The 12,511-nt window shown below is 43.0% G+C and overlaps 1 protein-coding gene and 1 long non-coding RNA gene across 2 annotated transcripts; one reads left to right on the forward strand and one right to left on the reverse strand.

Moving 5' to 3' along the window:
- The first annotated feature begins 901 nt into the window (after positions 1 to 901).
- LOC124261284 lies at positions 902 to 1,441 on the forward strand. The gene is made up of 2 exons (XR_006894287.1): positions 902 to 1,006; positions 1,293 to 1,441. It is a non-coding gene; the product is annotated as an uncharacterized LOC124261284 (long non-coding RNA).
- Positions 1,442 to 1,838: 397 nt separating this feature from the next.
- Positions 1,839 to 9,823, reverse strand: LOC124261283 (solute carrier family 28 member 3-like). The gene is made up of 4 exons (XM_046695592.1): positions 9,747 to 9,823; positions 8,898 to 9,155; positions 5,600 to 5,780; positions 1,839 to 1,876 (listed from the first exon to the last, which is right to left on the reverse strand). The coding sequence occupies exons 1-4, from the start codon at positions 9,789 to 9,791 to the stop codon at positions 1,848 to 1,850; spliced, it is 513 nt and encodes a 170-aa protein (XP_046551548.1). The 5' UTR covers positions 9,792 to 9,823; the 3' UTR covers positions 1,839 to 1,847.
- Between the last annotated feature and the right edge of the window lie 2,688 nt (positions 9,824 to 12,511).

The raw sequence follows: 12,511 nt of genomic DNA on the forward strand, positions 1-12,511 counted from the left end.
CACCATGTAGAAATCATTTGTGGATGTGTACAATCTAAATGGCATTTTGCGTGTCTTACGATTCAAGGTCAATGGCGAGTGTAACCTCCATGTGACTGTATGACAGCCAGCACTCTCTTCCTAATACCCCCTGTCAGCTTCCTGATCCTTGAATGGGCAGTCTACGCCATTCCTCCGGTAATGCAGCTTCCAGTTGGGTCAAGTTCTGTACAGGAGGATCCCAATCATGTCCCAGAAATGCTCCAAAGGGTTATGATCGGGGCTCATTCAATCGTGAGATGGCAGAGGGTGCATTGTACATATCCTGCTGGCCATTGGCGAACTTCCTACCAATACGAATACAATAATATGATGCTAACCAGCATCATCACCAAATGCGAAACTGACAAAGCAAAGCCGACTGTAACACAAGGGAGAGAACTCTGGATGTGTATATATATATATATCCGTGAGACGGCTCGCCGAATAAAGAGAGAAAGGCATTTGAGAGAAAGCAAGAATATGCTGTAAATGTCCATAACCAAATCAATATACAGTTAGACATTGAGTTTTGTGTATTTGTTTTAGTGTTGTTTTGCTCGGTCTCCAATCAAACAATTGATCGATAGACTAATAAAGCTTATACACAGTTTCCTATACAATTTGACCGAGAGTTACTTGCATAAGTTCCGTCATCAATGCTTGTGGTATAATTGTCGACTCATCATTTTGGTAGATCGGGTCATTGACGTTTGTTTTGTAATCGTACCGTTGCTCAATGCAATTGTAGAGAAATAATTCCCTTTAACTCTTTTGAGCCAACTGCAAGCTCATTTGCATTTACCTATTACGAGCGCTTCTTTAACATTCTAATTTAGAGGTTTTGTTTTTTATGGTCCGGTTAATAATCCGAACCGGAAGTGAGTGACGGGGGAAACACAACATGGGGGCAGAAAAGCTAGGTTGGCGCTGTGGTGTTTCCAACAACTTGAACAAGCTGTGTAGACATAATGTTGCCCAAAGGTTTGTAAGTAATAAGCACTTGCACCAGTTGTTTAATGAATGTAAATTCAAATGTTGAGGTGAATGTTTGTAATTAATTGTGAAGTTTTTTCTCTCTTTAATTTATAAAAGAAATACCTTAAAATCCGGAAAATATCATGATTAAAAGCACATGGCTTTCAACTTGGCAAGTTAAAGGTTGAATTTAAACATAAGTAAGCGTTGGTATTACATCCTTTCAAATTTATAAGTACATAGAATATGTTTCAGAATATTTTGTCACTTATTGAGCTATTTCTTTTCTTTGACAGCTTCAACCGTGTCCGGTCAACTCAACTCAAAATACCGGTCAAAATACCTCGCCTGTCATTTCTGTCAAATATCTATCAAATGGAATTGGTGGAAGATATGGTGAAAGTCTTTCAAGATGAAATATTGAAATAAAGACTACGAACAAGAAGGTGGTTATGTATTGTCTTCTACAGTAATCACTGGTTTGTCTGGTCTGGACTTGTGTATTACCAGCCCTCCGTGATGCGGGTTGATTCTTGTTGACAGCAGCACTAAACACAATGAACTTTCTGTTGTAGTGAGTGAGTTTAGTTTTACGCCGCACTCAGCAATATTCCAGCTATATGGCGGCGGTCTGTAAATAATCGAGTCTGAACAGACAATTCAGTGATCAACAGCATGAGCATCGATCTGCGCAATTGGGAACCGATGACATGTGTCAACCAAGCCAGCGAGCCTGACCACCCGATCCCGTAAGCCGCTCTTACGACAAGCATGGGTTACTAAAGGTTCGTTCTAACCGGGACCTTCACGGGTCACTTTCTCTTGTAATCGTCCTTGATGGTATCTTACTGCTATCCACTGTCCTGATTGAACAGCATCCCTGGAAGATACAGACCAGGTGAGGTGAGGCAAACCTACAATGTTTACCAATCGCAATTTCTTTGGTATTTACTTGTCATATTGTCACTCATTTACCAGTATGTATTGTATGAAATACAATGCAAGTAAGTCGGAAGCACTTAGGCCACGCCCGCTAACGAAATACCATGTTCTGATTGGCTGATCTTAACATCTACAGCGTTTTATGGTTATGATTGAATATGCAGTCCGTAAAATAAATGATGTGAATGTATTTGTAAGAATTGGATTAAATTTGTTTCTGCTTTTAAATGTGTCTAAACATAAAAAACGATGTACACAATTTGCGAAACCACAAATCGAGTCTGGACCAGACCATCTAGTAATCAACAGCATGAGCATCGATCTACGATGACATATGTCAACCAAGTCAGCAAGCCTGACCACCCGATCCCGCTAGTCCCCTCTTACGACAAGCATGGGTTACTGAAGATTAATTCTAACCTGGATCTTCACGGGTATGAGAATAATGTAAGATATAGTGGGTTGTTAGTTCGGTATGTTCTGAATCGGGAATCTTGATGAAAATAATGATGGCTCTCATCTCTCTAGCGACAAGTTAAAATCAAAATTATTTATTACGGAAGCTGCATTGAGGGGTACTGTTATAACAGGAGTCCTGCAACAATGCATGCAGAACAATGTGTACTTGCAGATGAGTACGCTGCATTTTACGTTTGCTTCAATGAATCACCAACAAATATACATGTCCAAGATATTTTTATGGGTAAAACATATTTTTTTATTTCCCTCACGACGTTTCGGGACCATTCCAGGCCCCTTCATCAGGTCAACCTGCCCGAGATGAACCTGATGAAGGGACCAGGAATGGTCCCGAAACCTCGTGAGAGAAGTAAAAAAGAGGTTTAATCCATAAAAATATCTTGGACATCTATGTACAACTTCTAAATGCCACTGAAAGACAACACATATACAGTTATTGAATTGTAAATTTGTTTGCTGTTTAATGCAGCACTCAGCAATGCACCACGTACAGTACAACCAGAAATGATTGAGAATTTAAAGATTGTAATTTTTTTTTTTCACTCATTACTCACGTATTAAATGTGAATATTAGCAGAACAAAACTCCAGATTCAAAGACAGGTGAACAGTTAGTATTTTGTCAAGTCACCATGGGCAGCAATGCAGGCTTCAATGCGGCGGGGCATACTATTGATCAAAGCAGTTAGAAAGTCGTGGTCCATGCTGTCACAATATCGGACCACCTCTTCTTTCATTTCAGCAATATTTGTCAGATTTGTCTGATTGAAACTTTCCTTCATAAGTCCCCAAACATTTCCTATTGGATTTAGGTCAGGGCTATAGCTTGGCCAATCTAATAATGTCATATTTTGGGTCCAAAACCAGGCCTATGAATGCTTTGAACGATGTTTTGGGTCGTTGTCCTGCTGGAAAATACAAAAGTTTCATAGAACACGTGAGCAGATGGAAGTAAATGTCCCTCGAGAATATCTGTGTACCGCTCACTGTTCATATTCCCTTCAAATACACAGAGGGGCGTTGCCCCTAACACAGATATGCCACCCCACACGTAAAATTTCGGACTGTAGAAAGGCTTTCAGTTTTGTTTGGTCCAGAATTTCAGTGTTTTAGGAAACAGACACACAGAACTTTCCTCTGAGAAAATCACATTGTCCCAGTTAAATTTTTTATGCTGTAACCACCAGTTCAATCTTCGCTCCTTTTGTTCAGGTTTCATGATCGGTGAAGGAATTCCTCGACGTTTCTGCCAACCCATTGCATTCAGCTCAGTTCTAATTGTCTCCTTACAGACAGCCAGAGTTCCTCTATCAATCATATCCAGCCTTAAGTGTTCTAAACTCCTTCGTTTGTTTTTAGAAACAAGAATACCAAGCCGCCTCTTGTCACCGACAGTCAAATTTCTGGGCCTGCCTTCGCCTCCTTGGTGCTCAATGCCATATCCATTTGCAATATTTTTCAAAACACGATAAACAGTGGACAAAGGGATGCCTGTTCTACTTGAAATCACTTTAGCTGATCTGATGTCATTGTTATAATACTCTAAAATCAACTTCCTCTTCTCTAAATCATCCATACTGAGGATCACTGAAAATGTCGTCTGCTAGCAAGTAAACAAAGGGGGATAACTCTTCACAAACGAATGAAAAAGGATTAACGGAGTTGTCTCTCTTGAATGAAACCAAGCACTTGATAGCTGGTCACGGTTGTTTATACTAGAAATCCAATTAAACATATTCCTAAAATTCTCCATAATTTCTGGTCATACTATATATGATGACGGGCTGTATACAATCGGGTCTGGACAAGACAAGCCAGTGATTCACATCATGGGCATCGAGCTACCAATTGGGATACGAGTGAGTGAGTGAGTTTAGGTTTACGCCGCACCCGGCAATATTCCAGCTATATGGCGGCGGTCTGAAAACAATCTAGTCTGGGCCAGACAATCCAGTGATCAACAGCATCAGCATCGATCTACGCAATTGGGATACGATGACATGTGTCAACCAAGTCAGCGAGCCTGACCACCCGATCTTGTTAGTAGCCTCTTACGACAAGCATGTGTTGCTAAAGAACAGTTCCAACCCGGATAATTCTAGCATGATTTAATAAATCATTAAATTCAATCGGATGATGAATTTGCATACGAGTTCCCAGAACAACATAGTACATATAAATAATTATTTGAAGAGACAAGTCGTTAAAGAATATGTTTCAGTGTGAACGTTTATGTTTGTTTTCTGATTCCTGAAAGAAGACAGTTACATAACACTGGGTCAGTATACTGGACCAGCATATCACCAAATATTACACAATGGAACTCTGGAACCGTCAGCTGTTGATCTTCAGATGGGATTGAGTGTACACATTGCATTCCACAGGGCAGAGGGCTCACGTCACGACAAATATGTGTTGCAGTGCGTAATTGATAAGGTGCTAATCGAGTGTACTTGTGTATATGGGTGCGAGCAACTTGATTGTTGTATAACGCTGCACTCGTAGTATGACGAGTATGGACCAGACAATCCAGTAATCAATAGTATGTGTATCGATCTCTCAATCGGGATACGATGACATGCGCCAACCAGGTGAACGAGCCTGACCACCCGATCATGTTAGTGAGTGAGTGAGTGAGTTTAGTTTTACGCCGCACTCAGCAATATTCCAGCTATATGGTGGCGGTCTGTAAATAATCGAGTCTGTACCAGACAATCCAGTGATCAACAGCATGAGCTTCGATCTTCGCAATTGGGAACCGACGACATGGGTCAACCAAGTCAGCGAGCCTGACCACCCGATCCCGTTAGTCGTTTCTTACGACAAGCATAGTCGCCTTTTGTGGCAAGCATGGGCTGCTGAAGACCTATTCTACCCCGGATTTTCACGGGCCCGATCATGTTAGTCGCTTCCTACGACAAGCATGGTTACTGAAGACCAATTCTAACCCGGATCCTCACGGGTAATGAGTAAGTTGATCCACAAGTCATGACTGGCACCAATGGAAAAACTTGATCTTCACGTGTCACGTGTTATGACAGGTGTTGAAATAATAGTTTCTTGAAGACATAGAACACGCAACGTCGAAATTTTCGATGCTGAAACTGACATCTCCGTCTATTACGGGTTTATATTTCTATATTAGAAAACATTAAAATCGTCATAATTATCCCCTGTCTCACCTGCAATGCACGCTGTCATGAAGCAGGCCATCTGTCCAGCAATATTCGCTCTGACGACATACTTGCTGATGACATCCTTCCTGCTTGGAGCCAGAGTATTGAGGATGCCCATAGTGACGCCAACAGCACCGAGATGGTTCAGACCACACAAGGCATAGGTGCCAATAACCTCTGAACGCTTCTGAAATAGAACGAGACCATGGAATGTGTGGACTGAAAGCATCTTTCGTCTGTATGGCAATCGGTGTATGAGTAGCCCCCTGGAATGGGGCAGTGTTCGCCAAGATATACTCACTGTCAGTATTCTTCAGTGCAAAGTTATGTTGGTCAACACATACTCACTGTGACAATCCCTCCATACAAGGTTCTGTTGGTCAAGACATACTCACTGTGATAATTCCTCCATACAGAGCTCTGTCGGTGGATATACACTCACTGTCATTACTCATTCCATAGAGGGTTCTGTTAGTCGAGATATACTAAATGTCAGTATTCCTCCATACAGAGATACCGCCTCCGTGGTGTAGTGGTTAGAGCGTCCGCCCGGAGAGCGGAAGGTCGCCGGTTCGATCCCCGACCGCGTCATACCAAAAGACGTTAAAATATGGTACTTGTTGCTCCCTGCCTTGCGCTCGGCATTTATGGGTACAACAAGGACTGGTCGGCTCGGGGTCAGTATAATGTGTCTGAGTGGGGTATTCATGCTTCACTGCGGCATGGTATCTCAGTGGGCTAGCACTATAAAACCAGCTTAAGTCTGGGCTAGTACAAGCAGCCGCACATACACACACACACACACACACACATGCACGTCGTCATATGAGCGAAATATTCTCAAGCACAACGTTAAACCCAGTTTCACCTCACCTCACCATACAGAGATTTGTCGGTCGAGATATACCCACCGTCATTACTCATTCCATAAGGTGTCTGTTGGTCGAGATATACTCACTGTGAGAATTCCTTCATACAGAGTTCTGTTGGTCGAGATATACCCCCTTTCATTCCTCATTCCATAGAGGGTTCTGATGGTCGAGATGCCCTCATCGTCAGTATTCCTCCATACAGAGTTCTGTTGGTCAACATATACTCACTGTGAGAATTCCTTCATACAGAGTTCTGTTGGTCACGATATACTCACTGTCATTCCTCATTCCTTAGAGGTTTCTGTTGGTCGGGATATACTAACTGTGAGAAATCCTCCAAACAGGGTTCTGTTGGTCGACATATACTCACTGTCGCTACTCCTCCATACAGTGCTCTGTTTCTCAAGATATACTCACTGTGAGAATTCCTCCATACAGAGTTCTGTTGGTCGAGCCATACTCACTGTCGCTACTCCTCCGTAGTGTTCTGTTTCTCGAGATATACTCACTGTGAGAATTCCTCCATACAGAGTTCTGTTGGTCGAGCTATACTCACTGTCGCTACTCCTCCGTATTGTTCTGTTTCTCGAGATATACTCACTGTGAGAATTCCTCTATACAGAGTTCTGTTGGTCGACTCACTGTAATACTCCTCACAGTGTTCTGTTTCTCAAGATATACTCACCCTCCAAACAGGCTTCTGTTGGTGTTTACTCACTGTCGCTACTCCTCCATACAGTGCTCTGTTTCTCAAGATATACTCACTGTGAGAATTCCTCCATACAGAGTTCTGTTGGTCGAGCCATACTCACTGTCGCTACTCCTCCGTAGTGTTCTGTTTCTCGAGATATACTCACTGTGAGAATTCCTCCATACAGAGTTCTGTTGGTCGAGCTATACTCACTGTCGCTACTCCTCCGTATTGTTCTGTTTCTCGAGATATACTCACTGTGAGAATTCCTCCATACAGAGTTCTGTTGGTCGAGATATACTCACTGTAACTACTCCTCAATACAGTGTTCTGTTTCTCAAGATATACTCACTGTGAGAATTCCTCCAAACAGGCTTCTGTTGGTCGACATATACTCACTGTCGCTACTCCTCCATACAGTGCTCTGTTTCTCAAGATATACTCACTGTGAGAATTCCTCCAAACAGAGTTCTGTTGGTCGAGCCATACTCACTGTCGCTACTCCTCCGTAGTGTTCTGTTTCTCGAGATATACTCACTGTGAGAATTCCTCCATACAGAGTTCTGTTGGTCGAGCTATACTCACTGTCGCTACTCCTCCGTATTGTTCTGTTTCTCAAGATATACTCACTGTGAGAATGCCTCCATACAGAGTTCTGTTGGTCGAGATATACTCACTGTAACTACTCCTCAATACAGTGTTCTGTTTCTCAAGATATACTCACTTCGAGAATTCCTCCAAACAGGCTTCTGTTGGTCGACATATACTCACTGTCGCTACTCCTCCATACAGTGCTCTGTTTCTCAAGATATACTCACTGTGAGAATTCCTCCATACAGAGTTCTGTTGGTCGAGCCATACTCACTGTCGCTACTCCTCCATAGTGTTCTGTTTCTCAAGATATACTCACTGTGAGAATTCCTCCATACAGAGTTCTGTTGGTCAAGATATACTCAATGTCAGAATTCCTCCATACAGAGTTCTCTTGGTCGAGCTATACTCACTGTCGCTACTCCTCCGTAGTGTTCTGTTTCTCGAGATATACTCACTGTGAGAATTCCTCCATACAGAGTTCTGTTGGTCGAGATATACTCACTGTAACTACTCCTCAATACAGTGTTCTGTTTCTCAAGATATACTCACTGTGAGAATTCCTCCAAACAGAGTTCTGTTGGTCGACATATACTCACTGTCGCTACTCCTCCAAACAGTGCTCTGTTTCTCAAGATATACTCACTGTGAGAATTCCTCCATACAGAGTTCTGTTGGTCGAGCCATACTCACTGTCGCTACTCCTCCGTAGTGTTCTGTTTCTCGAGATATACTCACTGTGAGAATTCCTCCATACAGAGTTCTGTTGGTCAAGATATACTCAATGTCAGAATTCCTCCATACAGAGTTCTGTTGGTCGAGCTATACTCACTGTCGCTACTCCTCCGTAGTGTTCTGTTTCTCAAGATATACTCACTGTGAGAATTCCTCCATACAGAGTTCTGTTGGTCGAGCTATACTCACTGTCGCTACTCCTCCGTAGTGTTCTGTTTCTCAAGATATACTCACTGTGAGAATTCCTCCATACAGAGTTCTGTTGGTCGAGCTATACTCATTGTCGCTACTCCTCCGTAGTGTTCTGTTTCTCAAGATATACACGTCAGAATTCCTCCAAACAGGCTTCTGTTGGTCGAGCTATACTCACTGTCGCTACTCCTCCGTAGTGTTCTGTTTCTCAAGATATACTCACTGTGAGAATTCCTCCATGCAGAGTTTTATTGGTCGAATCCAGAATGATGTCAGCTCCCTCCCAGTGCCAGCTTCCGTTTGATGACGTCACATACTCCTCCAGATCCACACGGTTCAGCACCAGTTTACCAAACTCACGAAATCCCACAAATGAATTTGCGAATATCTTGATCCCCAGGAGTTCCCCCATCTTGAACAGATCCGAACTCGAGAAACCCATCAGGTAGGTGAGTGGGTAGAAGAGGTATGAACATAGAAGCTGAAACATACATACATACATACATACCGCCGATATCCAGCTCAGCTCAGCTGCTCAAAGGCGCTTTGTTTTTCCCTCGTCCACTGGATGTCAATCTCAACGCCAAATCGTATTATCAATCTCAACTCCCTGGGGATCATACAACTTGTGTAGCCACTAGGCGCACCAAGTTAATGTTGCTTTCCCATCATTACGAGGTACCCATTCACAGCTGAGTGGATTGGGACACATAGTCACAGTACTTTGTCCAAGTTTACTGCATGTTGCTGTACCCGCAATTGGGTGTTTGCAGGTATTCATGTGGCCACCGTCTGGTCATATACCAACGGATTCGTGGGTTATTTTAAGTGCACAGAGTTGTGTACTGTACACTAGGGGTTGTGACAACACTGAAAGAGTCTGCACACAAAGTTGACTCCAAGGTTTTTACACCCGGTCACAGGTGGGCTCGATCCCGTCACCTCAAGCTCGCTGGATCACTAGCCTGGCGCTTTAGCCAGTTCGCCCACCGCGCGATGGTGTATTTACGCCGTAGTGTATTACACAGGTGAGAATGCATCGGAAACGTGACGACAACCAAAGAGCTCCTACCGTAAATGAGACGCCCTGGAAACCAACCCTGGCTCCAAACCACATCAAGGCTGTATCAATGAACCCTATGGCGGCGATGAAGATGATCTGGTTGACCACGATGGTGGCCACAAGCTGGATGCCATCAACAGCTCCCACTGACAACGCCTCCAGCACGTTTCGGAACTTGCTGGAATATAAATATGCTACAAATCAGCTAATATTATTTTCGATTGTTCGAAATAGGACTATGCAGTCAGGAAAAGTTCGTGAATGTTGCCCAACAAATACGTTTTCATCACATTATTGATTCTATACGTTTGTCCAAGAAAGTATTAGATGCTCCTATGTAAAGATGCTATTGTGCCAAACCTTACAGTTTGCAATTTACTCTCTTCCTAAAGGTGTATTGTTGAGTCTTGAAATGTACTTTCTTTCCGTATGTGACAGTTTGACTGATATATCGCATGCAATGTGGGTATACTAGGTTTTCTACGCGCATCGAACCTTTACCGTGTGTTGATAGTGTAGGCATCGTGGGGTTTAATCTTGGTCCAGCGCGTCTCAGGAACCATCAGTTTGGCCATAGCCAGAGCAGCAGGAGCCGACATGATGGAGGCAGCAAGAAGGTGATTAGCTGGAGCCTAAAGACAAACGAATAAGAGGGTCAGCGTGAAACACCGTAGCACTGGTCTGACATATAACCCTCTTAGAAAGAAATATGTGAACTACTTCTACGGTTGACAATGTATTAGGGCCACGCCTTTTGCAATACTGACCACGATCGTTCGTTGGATGATAGCTCAGGTTGATGGACAAAAGAGGGAAGACAAAAGACAGCGGTAGAATTGAAGACGCCTGCAGCCATGTTTATTGTAGTCGGAGAATAATGGTCGACATGGTACAAGTTGATGGGAAACACGTGATGAGCGCACACCGGGACCGAGTGACCAATGTTCCCGATACAGAGACCCGCTCTGTCACTTACACACATTCAGAAGTCGGACGGTGATTCTTCATCGTCGACGTAGTCGTTGGTGAGTCGACGGCCTTGGCCGGCGCCACGACTAGCCGCTCAATCGGTCCGCTTCTGTCGATGATCTGGGCCCGTTTCCTTGACTGGAGACCGTTTCTCGGACTCGTCTCTCCGACTGGTCCTGTCAGTCAGGTTTTATGCGTAGGGGCATTACACCACGTTGTGCAAGGTCACTGACCTATACACATGTACATGTACATACGTAAGATCCGCAGACGTAAGGTGTTCATTGACATTTACTGATAGCATTGAGAATTAAGGGTCCTGTCCGGAGTGGGTTTATGATAAGAGGTGATACACCGAATATTTGCTGAATACAATAAACAGACAAAGGAGGTATAATTTCGGTGTACGTTGGATACATATTGAAACAATAACATCGTCTGAATATATGACATTTCAAAGAAACCTATTTAAATGATCTACTCTACGACAATAGTAAGGACCAAAACAAAGATTGTATTTGGGTGACAATGGAAGTAGTGTGTATACTGTCAAACACAGTTATACTTACACCAAAGCTGGTCAGCATCCCGAACACACTGCCAGCAATGCTAGCAAACCCCGCAGCCATGATAGCATGCATCTCAGATGACGTCATGATGTTCAGGAATGGTTTCACGGGTAGTGGTGCTTCTGGCTGCAAAGTGCGACAAACAAACATATATCCATCGCGTCAGATCTGGACAGTAAACAAATGCGATCCAACACTTCGCGTAGTCGGAGTACCTCGTTAGGATGAGAAAACCACAATATCTCAGTGTGCCTAGTGGCTGCAAGAGTTGAATACTCCCCAGGGAGTTGAGATTGATAATGCGATGTGCCGTTGAGATTGACATCCAATGATCGAGGGAAAAAATACAAGCGCCTTGAGCATGCACTAGTGCGTGGATATGTGCGCTATATAAATATCCTATAATAAAAAAATATAAAAAAATAGTCATGAAACGTCTCTGCAAAGCTGTATTATAAGCGTGTGTTTTTTACTGTCAATAAGTGATGACACAGATGTGCTGGAATAGATAGATGTATCCTGCTCAAACGGTTTCACAATCAAACACACAAGCAAGGATACGTCAAACGTCATCTGAATACTCTTATCAGTATGCCACATATGCTTGGGTGGCAGTTGATGTTCATGCTTAGGCAGGATGGAATAAGATAAATGTTTGACTTCCTAGCGCCTCATAAACATCTTGAGCTGCATATTTCCCATGAATACAATCCCTGTGCAAACGGATGCACCGACCCAGGAAACAATATCATGTCATTGGTTTAATTTAACTCGAGAATGATTCTTTTTATATTTTACAATAAACTAAAGACATCGGAACTTACGGGACCAAGAAAGATGTTGAATGCAGCGTTCACGGACTCAATAGGACTCGTGCCTAGAGAGAAGGTGAGGAACCATCCAAAGTTGGCCACTAATGACTGGAGAATCCCGTAGTGGTACAACGCATTCACTGTAGCACTCATTGTGATCACCAGTGGCATCGCCTGAAAACAGCATGTTATCAACGGTAAGGACACATGTCGTCTGTCCTTGTCATCATTTCATAAAATAACGAATATTGTAATCCATATTTTGGAATACGAACGTTAATAAACAGGCCCAATGGATGATGAACAGGTTTCGGCGTTCGTGTTGTGTGTGAGCATCAGATAATACTAGTGTTAATTCATATATAGGCAGAATGTGTTCTGTAATACATCATCGAACAAAAAACAATAGGTCATCCAAATGGCC

Source organism: Haliotis rubra, unplaced genomic scaffold (genome assembly GCF_003918875.1).
Source record: "Haliotis rubra isolate DU_JTF1 unplaced genomic scaffold, ASM391887v1 Scf794, whole genome shotgun sequence".
Classification (NCBI taxonomy): Eukaryota; Metazoa; Mollusca; class Gastropoda; order Lepetellida; family Haliotidae; genus Haliotis; species Haliotis rubra.

What these genes read in the sequence shown, in the direction of transcription:
- LOC124261283 (XM_046695592.1), bottom strand. Translation starts at nt 9,791, where the DNA reads ATGTGGTTTGGAGCCAGGGTTGGTTTCCAGGGCGTCTCATTTACG. An exon ending in TCCAGGGCGTCTCATTTACG is followed by an intron (nt 9,156 to 9,746) that starts GTAGGAGCTCTT and finishes TGTATGTTTCAG; the next exon opens with CTTCTATGTTCATACCTCTT. An exon ending in CATGACAGCGTGCATTGCAG is followed by an intron (nt 1,877 to 5,599) that starts GTGAGACAGGGG and finishes TGTATCTTCCAG; the next exon opens with GGATGCTGTTCAATCAGGAC.